At 58.1% G+C, this 22,104-nt stretch overlaps 2 protein-coding genes across 2 annotated transcripts in view; both read left to right on the plus strand.

Annotated features, from left to right (window-relative positions):
* SPNS3 (SPNS lysolipid transporter 3, sphingosine-1-phosphate (putative)) overlaps window positions 1–9,495 on the plus strand; it is a 48,402-nt gene extending 38,907 nt beyond the window's left edge. The window contains exons 9-12 of the mRNA XM_058676027.1: window positions 2,640–2,705; window positions 7,632–7,730; window positions 7,816–7,987; window positions 9,140–9,495. Of these exons, the coding sequence (XP_058532010.1) occupies window positions 2,640–2,705; window positions 7,632–7,730; window positions 7,816–7,987; window positions 9,140–9,213 (411 nt within the window). The 3' untranslated portion in view covers window positions 9,214–9,495. The remainder of the gene's footprint in view (window positions 1–2,639; window positions 2,706–7,631; window positions 7,731–7,815; window positions 7,988–9,139) is intronic.
* Window positions 9,496–16,510: 7,015 nt separating this feature from the next.
* SPNS2 (SPNS lysolipid transporter 2, sphingosine-1-phosphate) overlaps window positions 16,511–22,104 on the plus strand; it is a 32,366-nt gene continuing 26,772 nt past the window's right edge. Inside the window, exon 1 of the mRNA XM_012929449.3 lies at window positions 16,511–17,048. Within this exon, the coding sequence (XP_012784903.3) occupies window positions 16,676–17,048 (373 nt within the window). The 5' untranslated portion in view covers window positions 16,511–16,675. The remainder of the gene's footprint in view (window positions 17,049–22,104) is intronic.

A 22,104-nucleotide genomic window follows, 5' to 3' on the forward strand; every position in this document is an offset into this window, starting at 1 on the left:
TCCGAGCTCATCCGTGCCAAGCAGGAACAGTGAAGTGGAGTAGAAGGGGATGGGGAGACAAGGTGTTGGGGGCCCCTGGCTGGGTCAGGTGTCATGGGTTGTCTAGAAAGGGGCCTGGAGCTGCAGCCCCACACAAGGGTCGCTCTGGTTAGGTGGGAATTTTTTCCACCCCACGGCACTCTTTGTTGGCTGGCTTTGCTTTTTTTTCTAGTTGTCACACTCAAGCAGGAAGGGTTGTTGGGGTGGTCAATACTAGCCCTGAAGCCGCAGTGGGGCTATAGTGCACAGTGAGGCTCAGGGGAGCAGCTGGGGGGTTTCCAGAGGCAGTGTCCCCTGTCCCCAGGTCACCCAGCAAGGGAGGGTGGAACCTCGCTTCTCAGCCCCACACCCGCGGCCCTGGGATGTGGGGGGGGCACACCCTTTGGCTACAGAGCTGCCTTCCTGGAGCCTTTGGTTGCCTGCCTCCCTCGGGAGAGGCTGTAATTAGGGGATTAGAAGGCAGCCTTCCGACAGCCTGCCCTTGGCCCCTTGGAGCAAGCAGTGCCAGTTTCCAGGTGTGTCTGAAATAGGCTGGCATCGCTGGGCAGGCGGCTTGTGTGGCCTGAAAGGCCCCATTGTGGCTGTGGCCTCCCTCTGCCGAGTCCTATTTTGGGGTCAGGATCCACCCTGCCGCAGCTGGAGGAAGGAAAAGGTGTATTTTCACTTTGTCCTGTTTGGGGGTGGAGTTAGTTTGTGGGAAGGGGCGGGGCCGAGGCTGCAGGTGCGAGACCCCGAGAGAGGCCTGACTTTTGCCAGCCATGGAGGGAGAAGGCCAGGGTAGTGGACGGTGCACGCAGCCCCAGTGGTATGGGGTCTGCGGCCTGCCCGGGGGACCCCACCTAGGCCCTGCCCAGCAGCGACTTCCGGATTCCCATCTCTGTGGCTGCCCAGCCCTTATCCTAGGCCCAGAGGGAGACCCGCCCTGCCCTCAAGGGCTTCCCAGTATGAATGCCAGCTGCTGGAGGCTGCAGCTGCAGAGGTAGAGAGAACACACCAGCATCTTGGCCTTCGTGCATCGGAGTCGGCTGTGGGCCAGCCCCGCCCAGCACTGCTCGCTTGGGTCCTGGGCCTGGCCGTGCTCTTGACGCCATTCTGGACCTGCCCTTGACCCTGACTGCCTGGGCAGTGTTATATTCATTGCATCATCTCCCAGCTCCTCCCTTCCCCTCTGGGCCTTCGAGCCCAGGTTCCCCTGGGGCCGCGGGTGGCCTCCTGACCAGGCACAGGCCAGCCCTGGGGGTGGTGGTGGGGTGATGGACTTTGCTGGAAGTGACCTGAGGCATACCTTGGCCTTGAGTTCCCTGGTCTGTGAGATGGGTACGCAGATATGCATTGCCACCTGCTCACCTCACAGGAGAGGTTGCGTGTGGTAGGGAGCTCAGACCCTCGGGGTCCTCTGCCTTGGGTGCTCCCAGACCTCTGAACATCTGGGTTTCTGGTGCCTGAGCCCGGGCTGACACAAGCTCAGCCGCGTGACTGCAGGAATGGCTAAATTCCACTCAGCATTAAGGTCTCAAGAGCCCTGAGAAATGAGATTGTCCTTTGTCTTTTCTTCTCACTGCTTCATTAAAGTCTTCCTGAGTGAGGGGAATGAAGATTGTTCTAATCCTTGGGCACGAGGCGGGGTCAGGGAGGCGGGGAGAGGCCCACAGCAGCCTGTGGCTCCTGGGAGGATGTTGGGAGCAAGGTGAGGGGGTGGGCTCTAGATGGGAACCAGAAACCTTCTGTTCCAGGCTGGCTCTGCTCTGGGCCCGCCTATGATGCGATATCAGAGGAGCCCTGGCCTTGTTTTACTGTCTGCACACTGGGTAAGCTAACACCTACCAGGGCTGCTCCAGGCACGAAGGAGGAGAGTGGCCTGGGAGGGATGCTTGGCTGGACAGGCTGGGTGATGCACAGGGAGAAAACCTCTGAGGCATCCCCCAGCCTGTCTCCCTTCCTGTGAAAGCATGCTGGGAGTCCTGGGTGGCTCCCAGTGATGCTCCGTGGGTGACGAAAGGGCTGGACCCTGGGAGCTGTCCAAGAGGGAGGCTGCTGTTCCCAGGCCCAGGACCTGACACCCCCCTCTGGGTCATGGTCGCCTGACTGGGACTGTTCATATACTCCTGAGAGTGCTGGAAAAACATGTCAAACTACGCCTCTGGCTGTGGTGCCAGCATTCCATATGGGTGCCAGTTCGTGTCCTGGCTGCTCCACTTCCCATCCAGCTACCTTCTTATGGCCTGAGGAAGCAGTACAGAAGGAGCTCCTGCCCCACAGTCTTGGAACCATGCATCTGCATGGAAGACTGGAAGGAGCTTCTGGCTCCTGGCATCAGATTGGCTTAGCTTCAGTTATTGTGGTCATTTGAGGAGTGAACCGGTGGGTGAAAGATCTCTTTCTCTGTAACTTTGCTTTTCAAATAAAAATAATTAAACTTGAAAAAAAAATTCTACTTTCTTCTAGAGGCAGAGGGAGAGACAGAGGGGATTTCAGTCTACTTGTCCATCCAGGAGTGAGCTCACCCGCTTACAAGTCTTGATGGTGTTCTGCCCTGTGGCACCCTATTCTGTGCTGTGGGAGTGGTGTGGTATGTCTCACCTGCCACCCTCTGCCTACAGGTGTTCCTGGCCCTTGGAGAGCTGCTTCTCTCTTGTAACTGGGCAGTGGTTACCGACATCTTGCTGGTAAGTGTCAGGGGGCATGTGAGGAGCAGGTGGGGGGCTGACCCAGAGATCCCTGAGGAAGGGGAGCTGGGGTCTGCCCTGCTCAGTTGTTGAGTGGCCTGGGGGTTGGGTAGAGCCAAGTGACCTTGGACAAAAGGGGCCTGTCAACACCCAAACATGCCCTCTGACCATCAGTCACTGAGTGCAGGAAGATCAGGCCTGCCCAGGCCGTTGCGCACAGGGCTGGCTTGGGTCACCCTGTTCCGCCAGGTAACCCCACTCTGTCCAGACTCCAACCAGGCCCTTCCTTGGTCCTCATGCTCTGTGTCTGAGCTCCCTGCTTTCCTCAGGGGCACCTGAGACCCTGTGCCCTCCTGTGAGCAGCCTGGCAGCTGCCCAAGAGCACCTCCCAAGAGCCATGCAGTGTGGGGGTGGGGGCCTGACCTCAGAAAGCAGCTCGGAGTCTCCTCGCCACTCACGGGTTCTTGCTAGCTATGTAACCCAGGGCAAGTCTGTTTGGGTCCCTGGGCCTCAGTTTCCTTGCATGGAAAATGGGGATGATGCGAGAAGTTCCCCCCCCCCAGGCCCTGCCCTACCATGTGTTGTTCTGAGGATGAAACAAGATTCGCAAACGGAGCTTTTGCCCCGTGTGCCTGGCATGGAGAAAGCTGCTGAGGATTCTCCTAGCAATTCAGAGCTTCCCATTTCACATCTGTTGTCTCCCCAAGAAATCCCAGCTTCCGAGACTCTGACAGGGTTGCGGTGATGTGTGGTCATTTAATGGGCCAACCTTGATGATGGCTGTTGAGGGGACACTCACTCCCTGAGATGCTCTGCCCCTCCCCATGGCCCAGGGCTCCTGATTAGTCACATGGAGGGTTAGCGGGTCATCTCTGCTCCTCCCTTCAGAGGGGAGACTTGGACTACAGCCCAGCCCCACGGAATGGGCTCAGTCCTTCTTTATACAAATGGGCAGCCACCACCTGCTGAGTAGGCTGGGTGATGAACAACTTGCCCCCCAACATAGCTCATGCTCTCTCAGGCGGGCTGGCACAGAGGGAGCTCCTGCCCCCTGCAGCTTCCTTTCCCTGCCCCCCATGGCGTGGCTGGCTCCCTGTTCCACATGACAACCCCACAGATATGCAGTAACCGTGCCTGTGGCCCCCAGGGTCTGTGTTGGCCAGAATGATTAACCTGCCAGGACCAGGCGCCCTGTAGCGCTCTAGAGGGGTGAGTGCTGGCAGGAGGGGGGCGGAGCAAGGGGCCTATAGTAGGACCCATCTAGGGACTCGGTTAGAACTGCTCAGGGAACAGGACTGGGCCAAGTGCAGCCCATCCCAGGCCTCCGGTAGACCCCACAGCTGAGCCAAGGCTGCCTACACCACCAAGTCTGGTGACTCCCTTCCCCTCCCAAAGCCCCTAGCTGCACTTGGGCCATCTGAGCCCAAGGGGCAGGTGGGAGACCACTGCCCTGTTTAAAATGGTTGAGGGAAGAGAGAGGAGGAGCCGCCTGGACAGAGTAGAACATCCTGGGAAAGTTGTTGTCGCTTTTCAAGACGTGGCAGACAGGGATGCGCAGACAGGGATGCTGGACGCTGGGTGGGCAGGGTTAGTGTCAGGAACTGGGCAGGGGCCGGCAGGGTATGGAGACCACACTGTGTGGCTGGGAGTGGGCAGCGGCTTCCTTCGCTGGTTGCACCTGTTCTTGCAGTCGGAGGTGAGCTGCCCTTTAGACAGGGGAGAACTCAGGAGGTGCAAGGGGTACAGAAGGAATGCGGCAGGGAGCTGAGGGCAGAGGAGGCTTCAGGTGGGCAGCTCTGGGCTGGAAAAGGAGCCCAGAGGGACCAGCAGGAAAACAGGTACAGAATTGGCAGGTGGGGCTCTGGGGGGCCCAAACGGGTGGGGGCAACAGAGCTGTAGATCGAGGTTTTTCTCTCCACTGTGTGACCCTGGTCAAGTGACCAAATCTCTCTGGTACTTGATTGTCCTTAGTGCTCAATAGGTCAGGTATCAGGGGACAATGAGAGACCTCCTGACTCATGCACATTCCTGGGGTGGGGGAGCCTGGGCCTCCTTGGCCCTCAGATCAGCCCTGCCTCTTATCTACAAGGAAGAGAATGCAGATTCTTCCTGGGGAAGGGCCATTGAAGTTCCCGGTGTGTGAGGTTGAGGATTGGGCTGGGGAAGTTTGCTACTAGTTCAGGCGCGGGGCGGCAGTCCTCGGAGTCTGGGTTCAGTGGCTCCAGGTGGCACCTAGACATCTGCATTCCTGGGAAATGAGCAGAGGGCTGCTGATTCCCTGGTGTCCGCAGCCAGCTTGTGGGACATGGGGCTGCGCAGCCAGCTCCTGCTCTGAGCCAGCAGCCCTCTGCATGGTCCCCCCGTCAGCCCCAAGCTCCCATTTCCTTCCCAAGGGGCACATACCCCCTCACCCCTGGCCACCCCTGCTCCTTGGGCACTTGATGTGGGTGGAGATGCTGGGGGTCAGGCCCAGCCAGGACCCACCTGTCATAACCACCTCAGCCTCAGTCTCCCCAGACTGAGTTCTTTGGCCCCTAGATCTACACATGGGGTCTCCAGCTCTCTCCTACCCCTGCTGTTGGCCTGGACCCTTCTGTGTGAGGAGTAGAGAGGGCATACCTCCTCTGGCCCTGTCCCTTTGGGCTTCCACTCTCATTCCATCCCATCCTGCCCCCCTTCCATTTTCTTCCTCCATGCCTCCCCACCCAGCTTCTGCCCTGACTCCCTGTCTGTCTCATCCTCCCAGGGATGTCTGGCTGCAGGGCTGGGCAGGGAAGTCAGGAGGAGGCAGGCTGCCAGGGAGTATGCACCTGGTGGTTAATGCAGTGACTCTGCAAGCCCTTGGTTGGCACTGGCCTTGCCCTGGGCTATAAAGGGTTCCTTGGAGAAGGCAGAGCCTGAAACACAGATGCTATGGTCTCCTTATAGAGTGAGCCAGGCTTTTTGGGAACCCACAAACCTCTCTCATTTCCAAAATGACCTCCTGGGCTCTCCAGCTGCTGTTGGGCCCAGCCTTGTCCCCACTCCCTGGTATATGATATTAATAGGAACCCAGGGCAGGCAATAGGTGAGGTAAGGGGAGCAGCAGCAGCCATTACAGGCCCAGCAGGTTTGGGTCTGACCTTCCAGCAGACTAGTTAGCCCCCCTCCACCTGACCCCACCCCCATGGACCTTTTGGGGCCTGCAGAGGCCACCTCCCTCCTCTAGGAAGCTCTGCCTGTCTCCTGAGCCACCGGTGACTAATCACATAATTATGGGGTGAGAAGCAAGTCCTGTGGTCAGCCCCTTCTCGGGCCTGTGGCCAGGTCACAGACATGGGCACGAGGCCCAGCTTCTCATACCACCTGGATGGAGCGGCTCGGTGCCTGAGGGCCCCAGCACTGACCCTCTCCCCAGACCCCCAGCTGCTGTCCTCTGGGCTGCTGCCTTCACACCTGGGCAGACGCAGCCCATGGAACGTGCCCTGGTTTCTGATGTCCCTACCCTGCTGGTTGGTTCTTCTCCCTCCTGTCTGTGGGGCCAATGATGAACTTGGCCCCTCTGTTCCTGCTCTCTGTTTTCCAAGTGATACACAGCCAACACAGCAGCGTTCTGGGAACACCAGCCTCTCCTTGCTCGTGAGAGCAGAATGGTTGGGGCCTGGAGAGGGGAGGCTAGGTGAGCCTGGGAAAGTGGAGGTCCTTCTCATCTGTAAAGCATCACCCTCATGGGTGACTGGAATTAACATAGAAAATGCATGTATGGGCCCGGCGGCATGGCCTGGCGGCTAAAGTTCTTGCTTTGAATGCTCCGGGATCCCATATGGGCGCCGGTTCTGATCCCGGCAGCTCCACTTCCCATCCAGCTCCCTGCTTGTGGCCTGGGAAGGCAGTAGAGGACGGTCCGGGGCTTTGGGACCCTGCACCCGCGTGGGAGACCTGGAAGAGGTTCCTGGTTCCCGGCTTCGGATTGGCGCGCACCGGCCCGTTGCGGCTCACTTGGGGAGTGAAACGTCGGATGGAGGATCTTCCTCTCTGTCTTGCCTCCTCTCTGTATATCCGGCTTTCCAATAATAATAAAATCTTTAAGGGAAAAAAAAAAAAAAAGAAAGAAAAAAAAAAAAAGAAAATGCATGTAGGAAGTGCTCGGTGAATGCTGCCCATGTTGACGATTGTGATTCTCTCCTGGGCTCAGGTTTGTACAGGTAAGTCTCGGAGCTATGGCTCCAGGCTGGACAAGCCCTCCTGTGGCCACCCTGTTGCACAGAGGCCCAAGTTCTGGCAGGGTTTCTCCTGGGTCCAATCTCCCAGAAAGTTCCATTGGACTCCTCTGATATGCCTAGAGCCAGTGGAGGCTTGGAGCAGGTGCCTGACCTCTGAGTAGGCTTCCCAGAGGACGTGACCCAAAGGCAGGCACTACATGACCAGTAGACATGCTCCAACATGGGTCAGAAGGGAGACGGAGGGCCATCCTGGGGCACAGCAGGGTTAAATGCCCTGTGGCATTGCGCCTCTGCAGTCCGATTTCCCCCACAGAGCCCCTGGGTACCAGGTGAGCGATGGCAATGAATATAACGTTCTCAGTAGTTGCCAGCACTGTTTCCATCTGGACAGAGAGATGAAGAGGCTTGCCCAGAGTTGCACCTGTGCCTGACTCCCAAATTCTTGCCCTTCATCTTCTCCCTCTTCAATGGTAGGGCAGAAGCCTCTCCAGCACAGTGGCTCCCTTTCAACATCACCTTTCTGACAAGCCGGATCAGGCACCTTGGTTTCCTCCCCATCCTGTGGAACTAGAGGGGCTTCATGAGCCTCTGAAGGGCTGGATGCTTCCAGGGATTGCCAGCTCCCTCCCACCCCGCTGTCCTGGCCGGCCTGGCAGGCTCCTGGCAGGTGGGCAAGAGGTGGGCCCTCCTTGATGGGCTTCCCTGGTGCTCCTGTGTTTTGCAGTCTGTGGTGGTGCCCAGATGCCGGGGGACAGCAGAGGCGTTACAGATCACAGTGGGCCACCTGCTGGGGGACGCTGGCAGCCCCTACCTCATTGGACTCGTAAGGCGTGTCTGAATGGGTGTGATGGGTAGGGCTGGGGGGGTGGCCCGGCTGCCCTGGCTGAACCCGGCTCCCTCCTCTGCAGATCTCTAGTGTCCTGCGTGCCCGGCGCCCCGACTCCTACCTGCAGTGCTTCCTCAGCCTGCAACAGAGCTTCCTGTGTTGTGCCTTTGTCATCGCCCTGGGCGCCGGCAGCTTCCTGCTAGCCTCACTGCACCTACAGAAAGACCAGGCTCAGGCCCAGGAGCTTGGCCCAGGTAGCTCCAAGGTGGAATGGCATAGGGGTAGGTAGGAAGTATTGGCCACCCCTGAGCTCCTGGCCAGGCTGTTTATTCAAAACCCACAGTTTGCACCTGTGCTGTGTGCCAGGCAAGGCTACAGTGTATCCCAGGTGGTAAGGGCAGTGGAGAGACAGACAGCAGGAGAGGGAGGAGCGAGGGGCAGATGGGTGCAGTTTGTCTTTCCCCCCATTTTTTCCTAAAGTTTTATTTGTTTAGTTCAAAGGCAGAGAGATATCAAGAGTGATGTTAGATCTTCTGGGTCACTCCACACATGGCTGAAACAGCCAGGGTTGGGTCAGGCTTAATTCAGCTAAGAGCCTGGAGTACCATCTGAGTCTCCCACGTGATTGAGCCATCCTCTGCTTTCCCAAGGTACATGAGCAGGGAGCTGGATCAAAAGTGGAGCAGCCAGGACTTGAACTGGTGCTCACACAGGATGCCTGCTCAACCCATCATTCTACAATGTCAGCCCCAATTAAAACAAAAAGAGGGGGAGAGAAAAGAAAGGGAAGAGAAACATGTATATGCATAGAGTGTGTGCCTGATGTAGAGTGTGAGCATCATGACTGCAGGCTAACTACCTGCTCTCAGTGGTTGGGGAGCCTTGCACTGCCCTGGGGATACTGGGGCAGCGAGCTGGAGGAAGTGAGGGGGTGGAGGAGAGAAAGCCCTGTGGCTACAGGTAGAAGGTGCAGAGGCCCCCATGTGGGAATGCACCTGGTAGGTTTGAGCACCAGGAAGAGGGCAGGGATGAGGATGGCAGGACAGTGTGAGCATATGGGTGAGGGAGAGGTGAGGGCTGGGGGATTAGCCATGTGGGATTTCTAGCTACAGAGCCCAGATGTCTGGTGTGTACCATCAAAGCTGGGTCCTGGCTGCCTCTTTGAGAGCTTCTAGGGAGTGAGTGAGGCAGCGGACAGGTCATAGAAGGTTCTGGAATCATGGTGGGGTAGGAGGGAGCATTGGTGCTAAGATCATGGTGGTGGCCTTTTAGGTGTTGAGGATGGGTCAGAGCTGGGCATTTATTTCATAAGTGGAGCTCAGAGGGTTTCCCAATAGACTGTACCCCATCCCAGTCCCAAAGCACCCTCTGCCTCTGAGACTGGCTGAACGTCCTTCCTCCCACAGGGACCCCGGATGACAAAGACACAGAGCGCCAAAACCTGCTTCCTAGTGCTGGTGACCCCACAGAAGCCTACTGAGGCCCCCTCCCATGGCCACACCCTGCCCATAGCCCCTACCCTTGACAGTGCCTCCGCCCACCTTTGGCTGTGGCTTTGGGAGCCCAGCCGCGTGGCACCTGCTACATTTTCACTCCCAGCTAGAGAGCTGGCAGGCCTGGTGGCTGGGCTGGGAATTGAGCTGTCAGCACCCTCTGTGGGAGGCCTGTGCCTGTGCCCGCTGCCAGCACAAGGCCCCTCCAGGCTGGGGTCCTGGGCCTGGCTGCTGACAGGCCCTGATTAAAGTGCAGCTGGTGCAAAGCCTGTGGATTTCAGGCTCTTTGATGATTTGTGATGTACAGCCTTGCAATGTCTCTGCTGGAAGGAGTAGGGCACGGGCGGGAATTGGGGTGTCCCTACCCTGGATCTCTCACTCTGCCCCGGTGTATATGATCTGTAAGGTTACAAGGATACAGGACACCCTTACGGGAGAAGTTCATCTCTGAGCAAAAGTGGTTTGGATGTGGGTTTCTGCTTGGCTGCTGGTGTGGGCTGGGGGCTCCGAGTGCCACAGTAGGGGCATTCCTCCAACACTGCAGAGACTACTACATGGGGCTTGGTGGCTATCACACACACTGCTAGCCATGCTCTGGTCTGCACTCCACCGGCCCCCACCCTCCAAGCCCTCTGACTCTCCCCTTGTTGGAGGGGAGAGGGTGGGCAGCTCTGCGGGACACATACTTGCTGCTAGATTAGAGTGGCTGGGCTCAGCGGCCTGCAGGAGATGAGCAGCTTCCAGGCGGGCAGCAGCGGGGAGGCGTGTTCTTTCTGCCTGTGAGCCCTGAGCCCGTGCTCCCCTCCCCTGGAGCCCCGCCAGGCCATCACTTGTTCACTTGTGATTGCCGCCTTCACTGGGCTGAGCAGGACCTGCCTCACAGCAGCTGTGGGGACAGAGCAGGGACGCACAGCCCCAACCTCCTGCAGGGTCCTCCCTGCCTGCAGCGAAAAGCTGAAGGAGCTGGCTCTCCTGCTCAGCCCACACCTGCTCCCCTGGAGCCCGCTGTCCCTTAGGAGCCGGTGTCCCCAGGCTCACCAGGTGGTGCACACCATGGCTCTCTGAGTTCATGGATCCGGCTTGCACCCAAGTGACAAGGTGGATGTCTGATTTCCTGAGAAGGAGGCAGACTGTCTGTGCGGGAGCTGGGATGTCCTGGTTCCTCTGGCTGGTTCACTGGCTGTCTCAGAGCTGCACACCCCCCAGTGGTTCTATTTGAGGGAGGTGTCGACTGTGGCTTTTCCAGGCCAGGCCTCAAGAGAATCTCTACGCCTGGAGGTGTAGCACCCACACCAGCTGTCCCCTCCACCACCCGCTCTACCAGCCCAGGGTCCTGGCAGCTAGGAGGCAGAGCCCAAACCTCATTCATGCAAGTTCTATTTACATGGATCGGTGGGAACCCACCCAAGTGTCAGTGAACCAGACTCTAACCCTGCACTTGGACCTCAAGCCCAAAGCAGGACAGGGAAACATTTGCTAGGCCAAGTGAGCCACACTCGTGGGTAGAGGAAGGGATCACACACCCCATGTCCTCCCTCCCCCCAGAAGCCTTCCAAGAGGTGACTCTGTAGCAGGGGAAAAGAGTAGGTGTTCGGGAAGAAAATTCTAGGCAGAGGGGACAGGGCAGGTAGAGGTACAGGGGGAGGAGCGGTGTGCCAGGAATCATGGAGGGATATGGGGTAGCCAAAGAGAAGCGTCCATGTGTGCCCTTGGTGGGGAGAGGAGGTGGGAGAGAGTGGTGGGGACCAGAGGGACAGTGGAAGATGCCAGTGGAAGAATCTTGAAATCCAGGGTCATTCCTTCTGGTTCAAGTGCTTTTGGATGTCAGCAAAGGCAAGGAGGAACTTCCCAGGCATCACGGGGCTTTGGTGCCCAGCCAGGAGTTTGTAGGGTGTTATTGTCCAGCGTAGTATAGGGGTAAGGTGTGGGTGGTGGGGTAAACCATGGAACAGGTGGCCCCATGGAATGGTTGAGATCAGCGGCTCCCCAGCAGCCAGCCCTGGCCCCAGCTTTGCTTAGCTCTTTGGGGCCTGTCTTGGTGGGCTGAGGTCACAGGTAGAGGAGCCATGAGAGCCCAGTGACTCGGGCTGGAGTGTTGAAGTCAGGTGAATAGAACCCATCCTCCCAGCCTGAAGGGCACTTATTGGGTAATCCCTGTCTCTAAGGCTCTGTGCCTGTTTGTTGGGAATGTCAACAGGAAGAAAAAATGCTGCCCAGCAGGACATGTCCTCTTGTCTGCCCTCACTCCTGTGTGTTGATTGCTGTGCTTGCGTACATGCACAAACACACACGCACACAGTGTCCTGTCCCCGCTCCCAGGTATCACCCTGCAGGCAGCTATGCCTGCCCATGTGCCTGCGCATGATCTGCTCATCTGTGTTGGTGCGTGAGCATATGTGGATTTTTGGGTGTTGGGAAAACTTCCACTCTGATCTAAGGCTTGAGGGTGACAGAACATGTGCAATCTAGATTCCTGAACCCCAGTCCTGGCTTGCTCCCCACAACACCAAATATTGTGGGTCTCTCTGTATCATTCCCTGCCCAAGTATGTGATTGTCCTGCCTGCCTGGGTGGACTTGCAGGGTGGCGTGAGCCGACGCAGCCTCTGCTGTCAGAGCTGGGAGAAGGCAGCCAAGGTGGCTTGGGGAGGGGCGTGTGACCACGAGTGCTCCTTCTGCAAGGCCTCATCCATCTAGGTTGTGGGTTGCATACCACAGCAGTGCCTTCCACAGAAAAGGGATTTCTTGGAAGCACAATAGGATCCCACAGAAGTGATGGGAAGGGAAGATTGAACAGCCAGGGTTTCTGGACTATTGCATGAGGAGTCTTTGCCAGAGTGCCACACGTTTCTCTCCCTATTCTCTTGGCACCTACTCAAGATTTAGAGCCCTGGGCAAGAGCGTCCAGCTGGGCTGGCTTGGATTCCATGCCCCATGCCCTTGATTTATAGCAGTGTGAAGATCTGGAAAGTCGAGTGCCATTAGGAATGGGAGTGCATATTTTGACCATCAAAACAAAGTGACAAATCCCCAAATGAGGTCTCTACTGCAATGACCTGGGGCAGGCCACAGGCTTTGTCTCCAAGGTGGCCTCTCCATGGGGCAGAGAAGAGGCAAGGCTCCATGTTCTTGAAGTTCATTTCTGATTGTCCAAGTCAGCACTTGAAGGAGACTGAAGCTTTTAGAAGTTAGAAGGCATTCAGATGACAGAACAGGAACGTCTGGGTTGGTGGGGACTTGCAGCCATCTGTCTGGAACAGGGAGGGAGGCAGAGACGAAGCGTTCTGAGCAAAGCTCGTGAGGCAGGCCCAGGCTGGGGGTGGGAGTGGGGGTTTTCACAAGCCCTTAGCTTGGCAACAGCGGGAGCAGAAGCAGAACACCCGTGGGTGGCAGCTCGTGGGGAAGGCTAATCAAAGGGTGGAGGCGAACAGCAGGTGGAGGCTGAAGGAGGGCGGAGGCAATGGGAAGAAAAAAAAATGCCTTTTTTCGAGGGGCCGGGAGAGGGATCTGGCTGGTTTCTGAGTCACTCAGTAGCAGACTCCTGATGCAAATCACCACCCATTTCCTGAGCACCTGCTGAATGTCATTTACTCATTCAATCAACAAACATTCTCTGAGCATCTCCTCTGGATTGGATCAGGGTGATGAATCAGACAGGGTATAGGCCCTTGAGGTTCCCTGTCTGGATGTGCGGATAGGAGCAGACTCTCGGACAAACATTATCAGCATAATGAGTGGAAGGGGTACACAGGTTACTCAACAGCCCAGAGGAGGAAATGACCGGTGGTCAGGTGTCTGGGAAGGCTTCCTGGAGGAAGTAGTGTCTGCGTGTGGTTTCTGAAGTTCAAGGAGGGAGGAACAGGCCAGGTGGGCAGCAGAGACACAGCAGGACTAAAGGGTGCCTGGAGGGGGTGACTTGGGTGACGCTCTCCGTGGTCCTGAACCTGACCCTGACCCGTCACTGGGACAAGGGAGGGCCGGGGCTGCTGACGACTGCCCTACTCCAGCTGCAGTCACTGTGTGCTGCTTCACGGAACTCCAGGTTCAGGGTGGTGGAGGTTAACTTTGGGAGAAGAGGCTGGAGACTGTCCTGGGTCCTGAAGGGCCGAGGGGAGTCATGGAGATCAAGTTAATCCTCGAGGCAGTAGGGAGCCATGGGGACATTTGTGTACAGCAGTGATGGGGTCATGGGTGTGATTTAGAGAGTTATTGGCAAGAGGCATGCACAGGAGACTGAAGTGGGATCCAGGAGCAGGTGCTGTTGAGTTGTCTAAGAGAGGTTTGAGTTACGTTAGTCACAATAGGAACACTGGAAGATATTGATGAAAACAATCAACAGGCTCTAGATGTGGGAGTTGAAGGAGAAAGAGCTTGAAATGGCTCCCAGCTTTCCTGCTTGGTGACAATGTGGATGGTGGCACCATTTGTCAAGAGCTAAACACCATGGGGGTGGCAGCAGGTTCAGGGGAGAGATGATTTGTGTTTTGGGTACACTGAGCTTAAGGTGCCTGAAGGACATTCAGGGGGGATGTGTAGGAGATGTGTGTGGATCTGGTGCTTGGAGATGAGAGAGGCCCTGTCTAGTGGTGCCGGCCAGGGTGTCCTGAGCACAGGTTGGTCCCTGAAAGGCAGGTGTGCACAAGGGGTGGCCCAGGGCGAGGCTGCCACATGATTAGGGAAGCAGCTGAGGCCTGAATTTTAGAGACATTCACACTCAGGGCAATGGGCTCAGGGGAGGAGCACCAGACTGCAAATCACCAACCGCGGGCGAGCACATGCATCCCCTAGTTCACAAGATGTTCTGCAACCAAGTACACAGGAAGGTGGCAGTCGGTACTTCCCTCACAGAGACTCACCGTGTACCCTCTCACAGCAAAGGCTCCTGAAAGTCTCAGCAAGGGAATCCCTGTTTCTGGTCACCCCACCATTTCCCCAGTATCCTCACCATTGAACTTGCTCCTAGAATGAATGGCCATGACCTTCCTGTAGCCCACTTGTCTTGAGGTTATGGTCTAGATCCGGTAAGTGGCCAAACCAGAAGGCCCTGTTTCCATCCTCGAGTTCAGCCTTCCTTGATGTGGATGTGGAAACTGAATCCTGCAGAAGCTGACGGTGGCTTTGTGGGGCTGTGGAGGAAGTGCTGGATTAGGTGGTAGACACACCTAGGCTTAGTCCAGGCTCCGTCATTTGCTAGGTATGTGACCTTGGCCAAATTCATTCTTCCTCCTGGGTCTCAGCTCCATCATCAATGAGATGGTGATAGAAACCCTGCACATCTTATTGCTGAGGGTCTAAGGGCACTGCCAGGAGTTTCTAAAAGGCCACTGTTGATTTGCCCAGGGTCACTCAGCTAGAAATGACTCATTGTCCTACCACCTTGCCCATGGTGGCTCTTGAACTTGACATAAAGATGCACTGGGGAGATTGACATTGAGTTCACACTCCAGAAAAACCCACACAGTGGGAATGGGTGGTGTGTTTTGGTGGCAGCTCAAAGACTGCCCTGCCTCGGATCCATTCCCTTCCTTTACCCTGGGACTTAGGCAGTGCTGGAAAGCAACGGCCAACAAAAATAATTCTCCCCAGTCCAGGCTAAAACTGTCCCCCTTCCTTCTCTGGCTCAGGGCTGCAGTTGCCAGGATGGTTTTGGGGAGAAGAAGGGAACCTCAGGTTTGGGTCATGCCTCTTTCTCTTCCTGCACTGGACATGGCCCTCCAGCTGGTACCATCCACAGTTATGAAGGTCAAGGCCGAGGGCCCCTTCCAGCCCCAAAGAACTCCTAGCTGTGTTCTTGCCTGTTAGTTTCCTGTCATTCCAGGCCACCCCCATGGCACTTGCTCCTTCTTATCTGCAGACCCGAGTTTAGCAAGCTGGAAAGAGGCAGCAGGCAACTTTCAGAATGAAATCTGTTTTCCTAACCCTCCTGTCACAGCCATTCATACCCAACACGCTGAAGCATATTTTTAGTTACTTTGCAGAATTTAAAATACACCTCGAAGGCGCCAAGAAACACCAGCTTGGGGATTAACTCTGCTCACAAGAGACTGTGCGGAGAGTGCCTCGTGCTGTGTCACCGGTTGGCTATGCCGTGACTCACCGTGGCCGACACCTTCACATGATGTACCTGCCAGTGGCCACAGGGTTTGGCCAGACTGCGGTGGGATGGGAGCTCCCAGCCCTGGAGGCTGGCTTCAGAACCCCGGTCAGTTTCTGCCCTGCCTCTGACAAACAATGGGGTCCTTTCCATGCCCTGGGACCTGCCCGTGGCACGCAGGCAGCAATGATCCGATTTCTGGCCAGTTCTAGCAGTTTGTTCTCTGCGCTTTGTTTTTGTGAAGGCTTTGACTATCCATCAAAGCCACGAAGAGAAGGGTAGGGGCCAGCAAGGGCACAGGGGGACGACATAGCACTCCTGAGACGGATCGTGGAGGCCAGCAACACAGGAGAGACCCCGCTCCTCTCCCCCTCCCACCTAGAGGGAGTGACCACACACCAGCAGCCACCCAAAGGAGATGTCCCACCCCGATGATGTCTGAGTCCCACCCAGAGGAGATGGGAGCCAGGCAGAGTGGGTGTCTTGTCCGGGGCGATGCCACACGCTGTAGCACAGTGGGCAGGGACCCAGCCGCCTGTCTACCACCAAGGCCCACAGCTCCCCTAGGCTGGTGGCCCAAGCCCTGGACCGGGGAGGACACTTTTTTCTTTGTTGGGTCCTCGCGGGAGTCCTGGTTTTCACTGCTGAACCCCGGGAACCCCTCTGTGGCTTAGGAGCAGAGTCTGGATGTGCTCACGTGAATGGATGGGCACAGGGGCAGCACGAGGCCTGGATTGGGATGTCCTGGGCCAATGCTCACCAACTACACTTCTCAATTCTTACGCAGTGCTACCCCTCACTCGTGCCTGCCCCCCAGAATTGATGAAGGCAGGGCATGTGAGTATAGGAACCACGGATGGTCCAGAACAACCTTCTCTCCAGGTTGTTCAAATAGCCTAGGCTCCAGACCTCAGCCCTCTCTCCCAGTCTAAGAGTCCCCCTAGGATGGGTGGAGGGTGAGCCCGGTGGCGTTCCGGCTGCTGACCACGACCGCACGGGTCCAGCGTGACTGCGCCCCCGTCCGGCGGGAGGGGCCCTTGGCCAGGCCTCACCACACCATCCCACCCCATCCCACCCCACCCCACCCCCCGGGGCAGCACGTGCGGGGCGGGGCAGGGCCCGGGCCCGAGCTGATTGGGCCCGGGCCCTGCGGGCGGGGCCGAGCCGCAGCTGTCAGCCGCGGCAGCCAAGGCGGCGCATCGGGCTGAGCGGTGGCAGCGCCGCAGCCGGAGCGAGGAGCCGACGGGGCCCGGCCGGGATGGTGCAGCCGGGGCTCCGCGACGAACGCACGCTCTGAGCGGGCCCGGCTTGGGCCTCGCGCCCCCCGCGCCCCCCGCCGCCCCGATCCCGGCCGGCATGATGTGCCTGGAATGCGCCTCGGTGGCGGCGGGCGGCGCGGAGGAGGAGGAGGCGGACGCGGAGCGGCGGCGCCGGCGCCGGGGGGCGCAGCCAGGGGCCGGCGGTGGCGGTTGCTGCGGGGCACGGGGCGCGGGCAGCGCTGGAGGAGTCGTGGCCGCCGCCGATGAGGTGCAGACGCTGTCGGGCAGCGTGAGGAGGGCCCCGTCCGGACCTCCCAGCTCCCCGGGCACCCCCAGCTGCGCAGCCGCCTCCAAGGGCCCCAGCGCGCAGCAACCCAAACCAGCCAGCTTGGGCCGCGGGCGAGGGGCAGCCGCTGCCATCCTCAGCTTGGGTAACGTGCTCAACTATCTGGACAGGTACACCGTGGCAGGTGAGCGAGTGCCCCACCCAGCCCAAGGACCAGGGACCCCTCACCTATCCTCGCTCCCGACCCCTACCGCAAGGAGTCCCAGGGGGGTTTTGGTTTCCACGCCCTCCTGCCCAAGCGCTACGTGGAGTCAGTCCCTTAAGGGCTCCCCGTCCAGGTACTACCGGACAAGAGATGTCCCCGAGCTCCAGGGGCCAATCCAGAGCCGCCCCCCCCCGCGCCCCACTCTCTCCAAAGGCCAAAGGTTGCGGCGTCCCCACCCCTGGAGCCGCCGGCGCGTCTTCGCCAGCCTTGGCCACTCATCCGTTGTCCTCCTCCGGTCTCCTCTGCGTCTCTGTGTTCTTGCCTCCGCGCCCCCTCCCGCCGTAGCCGCAGGTTCCCGGGTCCCTCCTCCTCGTCCTCCGGCCCAGGCGGTCTGTCGGTCCAGGGCCCATCAGTTCCTTCCTTCCTCTACCGCCTCCACCAACCCCCCTCTACGTGCGTGCGGCGAGTGTGTGCGCCCCTTGCGGGTGTGCGCCTGGGAGACCGGGCGTATGCGCGCGTGGCAGCGCCGCTGTGTGTGTGAGCGCGTGGCTGACAAAGGCTCGGGCCTGCGGGGAGTGAGGGAGGGGCGGGGCGGGTCCGCGGCGCCTGGGGACCGAGGATGCGGTTTGCAGCTGGCCCTGGCCCGAGGCCTGAAGGCGTCTTCTCCAGCTCGCTAGGGCTTGGGGCTGGGGGTGCGGCTGGAAAAGGTTGGCCTCGTCCTGTGAGTGTCCCTGGCCAACAACCTGGAGCTTAGGGTGCCTGGAAGACTGGGGCTCCAGTTCTACATTGCCCCCAGTGCACTTGGTGCGTGACCTTGGGCTGGTCTCCGCTTGTTTACATGTCTTTGCCTATTGATGAGTTGATTGGTTCTTAAGTTGGCTGGGGTCCTGCGATTCCTTCTGCTGTTCTCCTCTGGGGCTTCTCAGGGGTTTGGGGGTGCTGCCCCAGGTTGCGTGCCAGTGGTGCAGCTTTGAGAGGGAAGAAACCTAGCTGGGCTGGCTTTAGGTGCAGGCTCCTTGCAGGACTGGGCACCTAGTATGCTGGCCCAGAACCTACCCGAGAGACAGAAAATGTTTTTCAGATGCTAAAGGAATGAATGCCCTGGCATGGACTTCCTGTCAGCTGGGTGCCAGCCTTCCTTCCTCTTCTTCCTCTGTTGAGTCCAGTTTGGAGTCTGGTGCAGCTCCCCCTGGTCTGGTTTCCCAAGCCTCTGGCTTTTCTTCCCTGCACTGGAGAACTTGGAAGAAGGTGGAAGTAGCATCAGATTCTGGGTGGGGCCCCCAAAATGGCTTTCAGGGGTGCAGAGCCCCTCTAAGTGCATGTTGCCCTGTGGTGCATGTGCTGTGGTGTCTGGGTACATGGCACCTGAATGCTTAGGTGCCACCCTGCGGGGGGCAGTCAGAGAGCATCAGGCACCTGGAGTCGGTACAGAGCCAGCCTCTGCACATGCAGGGGGAAGCTGAGGCCCAAGGACAGCCCTTGCCCAAAGTGGGCCAGAAAGGATGGACAGGCCAGCCTCTGGTGGAGAGAGTGGAGCTGCTTCTGGCGCCATGTCATTTTCCAACTTGTTTTTTTCCGGCCCCAGAAAATCTCATTTGATGTTCTTAGAGCAAGCTGCTCTGCCAGGGTCAGGGGAAGAAGCTGGGAGCAGGGAGTCCCAGAGTCAGGTGGCAGAATGGGAGAACAGTATAGGAGCTATGTGGGGTCGCTGGCAAGGGGGACAGGAGCAGTGGGAACAGTAGCTAAGAGGGGCATGGGGGCAGCAAAGGAAGGCCCGGAAAACCCTGTGCAAACAGCCCGCTGCATCCCGCCATCCCGGCCCCGCCCCCAACACACGAGGCACACAGATTTCCTTTCCGGATAAGCCTGGCTTTCTCTCGCTCTCTCTTTATAGTAGATTTCCCCATCCCCCCTGCTACCTCGTTCAGTTTTTAGGAATATTTACTATCTCCATGGTAACTACGAGGGCTTGATGTGTCTTGTGCCAGAGGCAGGGGAATGCTCATCTCAGGCCCCAACCCACCTGTTGCTGACCAGCCTAGCGAGGCCCAGGTGGAGATGCAGGAAGGGCGTGGCTTGGTTACTTGGGATGTGTTGTACCCACCCAGCCCCAAGCTCCCTGACCAAGCATTAAGCAGCCTTCTCACTCTTTGTTTAAACCCTCCTTCATGTACATTTCTCTCTCTCCTCCTTTTTGAAGTAGAGATCAGCTCTGTCCAAAGGGAATTTCATACACATCACAGATTAATTTCACATGTTCTGGTAGTCAGATTAAAAATAACTTTAAAAATACACATAACAGGTTCATCAAAATTCAGAGTATATTCTAGTTAAGTCAGTGTAGTTAACGTGGTTCAACATGTCATCCACATGAGAATTATGAGTAGGCTGTTTTGCATTCTTTTGTACACGAAAAGCCAGGGTGGGTTTTACCTTCACAGCGCTTGTCAAGGTCACAAGCAGTAGGGAGCATTACCCGAGGGGACTTTGTGGGTCTAGGGCATGTAGTGCCAGGGCCCTGAGGCTGTGCTGTGCGGCCGACCAACTGTGTGCCCTTGTGGCCGTCCCCGGCGCCTTCTGTGTGATGATCTCCACCGTCTGCGTCCTGGGCTGAGCAAAATGAAGGGGCAGACACATCTGAAACACCTGGGAGGAAGGCGTCACAGATGTCACCGCCACCTTCCCCTCCCTGCTCTCTCTGTCAAGCTGTGCCCTGGCCACAACCACGCTGCCCTTGCCACTCTGCTCCCCTGTTGATGAGCGCGCCTTCTGGGATGTTTGGCAAACCCCTCCCTTCTCCATCTCGGGGTAAAGCGATTCCCATGGCTGCCCTGCCAGTCATCCAGCCATCCAGCTGGATTATAATTATGGCCTCTTCTCCTCCCCATGAGAACCCCCGCGGGCAGCCGTCAAAGCAGGTGAGGAGGGCTGAGTTCTCCTGGTTCTTCCTGATGAGCGTGGCTTGCCGCTGTAGCCCATGCACCTGGTCCAAGCCCCTTCCTTTTGCCTCCTGGTGCAAATGGGGGGGCCCCTGACATGCAAAGGAGAAAGGCTCTGGTGTGCATACCCCAGGCAGCACTCTCTGCAGTCCCAGGGGTCGGGGTGCACCCCTCCTCCCCCATTGCTGGCCTGGGAATTGGGACCTCTTCTGGGCAGGCAGCGTTTCAGTTCAGTTTAGTGGTTTGAGTTTCCCTAGGTCCCCCTATCCCTTCCCTGGCTCCTACCCACTAGAGCCCACTCAGCTGCCAGGATGCAGAGGAGGCAGAGGGACTTCTCAGGCCCCCTGCCTGCCAGTGCTCCTTCCTGGTGCCAAAGCCACCTCTGCCCCCAGGGCCCCCATTCTTCCGTCTGCAAAGTGGAAGCTGAGTGGAGGGTGTAGGTGGCAGCAGCATTGTGTTCCTGGAACGGGGCCTCAGTCATGGTTATGGTTGGTGAATGACTGTGTGAGGACTCTGAGTCCTTCCCCACCGGTTCCATTCCTGAGACCCATTTTCTTCCCTTTGATCCAGCCCGCGGTGGCAGCGCTGGGCATTTGCCTTGGGCGGGGCGGGGGCTAGTGAGGAGAGGCAGAGCCCTTCCCTGGGGGAAGTCCTTTTCTGCCAGAGAAGCTGAGACCGGTAGCCATGGCAACGGCTCACTAACACTAGCCCAGAAGGCGAGATGAGCACGGGGACCCAAGCCTGGCAGGGGTTTGGGGGCTTCCCTTGAACAGCTGAGACAGGCGTGGGAGGATGAGGAGCTGCCACATTGGGGCTCCCTCTCCCGGGTTCTTTTGCCTCTGGCTGATGGAGTGTCCAGAGCTGACTGGTAGGGAAACTGAGGCACCATGGCTGTCTCTCTAGATAAGGTCAGCCACCTTCAGCCCTGCTTCATTGGGTGACTTTGGCCTGGCCGCTGCTTCCTCTGCACTATGAGGAAGATCCTTGCTTGGGTCTGAGGGAGAGCACTGGCAGTATGCCCACCTGGCCAGAAGTTCACATGCAGGTGAGCCAGGGAACCAGCAGCATCAACGCCCTGCTGATGAACCGCCACCCAGCTACCAGTTCCTGCTTCCTGGTCATTGCTCCTGAGCTACCTCGCCCATATGACTAGGCTACTGATGACCACTCATGACCTACCTGGGGGAGCTGCCTTGGTCTGGGGACCCCAGACTGGTTCTGACCCTGGCCTGCGGGCTCAGTTTCCCATGTTTTGGTGAATGGGACTGGAAGGCTGTAAGCTACAGCCTGGTTTGAGTGGAGGCTGCGAGGCTCAAGGAGCACCAGGTTCAGACTCTTGTGTAAAAGGAAGCGGTTTGTGTTTCTGCCTGGGTATGTGTACCTGGGATCCTGTGGACAGAAGCAGGAGAGAATGAGGGAGGTCGAGAGAAGAATGGCCTGCTCTTGCCCCAACCCCGGGCCTCTGGGCCCCCGGCTCCCTGGACTGCTCCCTGGACGGCTCCCTGGACAGCTCCGGTTGCCTCCTGGACCAAGCCTCTTGCTCCTGACTGTGCCAGTTTTGCTGGGTGACCCCAAGCAGATGCTACTCCTTTAAGTCTTGGAATCTATAGTGGGTGATTCTGCGCATCTCTTGCTGTGGGCGGGGCCTCACCCAAGGCGGGAGCATTGGGACAGGAGCTGGAGTCTGCGGGTTTCCTGCTCTGCCTGCTCTTCCCTCCCCAGGTAACCTGGCTTGTTTCCCTCCAGCTGCATCTGCTAACCTCAGTTTCTCCTCGGTGGTTCTTGCCTGGCGTCCAGAAGCTCCCCCAAGTTTCTGGGCTACCCTGGGCTCCTGGCTGCTGGTTTTAACTACAGTCTGTCTCACCTCCATCTCAGCTTTCGTCCCCAGTTTGGGTCACCCTCTCTCTGTGGCCTTGAGGGGCTACGCCTGCTCATAGCCATGACCTCTGCAGACATGGGAGGCTGGCTCGGCCTTGGGCCTCGGTGACTAAGTGGCAGCCCAAGCCCTGCTTGACTCCTAGTGGGCTGCAAGGGCACTGATAGGTTCTGGCAGCCCAGGGGAAGAGCCAGGCCCCTGCCGCTGAGGCCATGGCTCA

This window comes from Ochotona princeps, chromosome 17 (assembly GCF_030435755.1).
Source record: "Ochotona princeps isolate mOchPri1 chromosome 17, mOchPri1.hap1, whole genome shotgun sequence".
Taxonomy (NCBI): Eukaryota; Metazoa; Chordata; class Mammalia; order Lagomorpha; family Ochotonidae; genus Ochotona; species Ochotona princeps.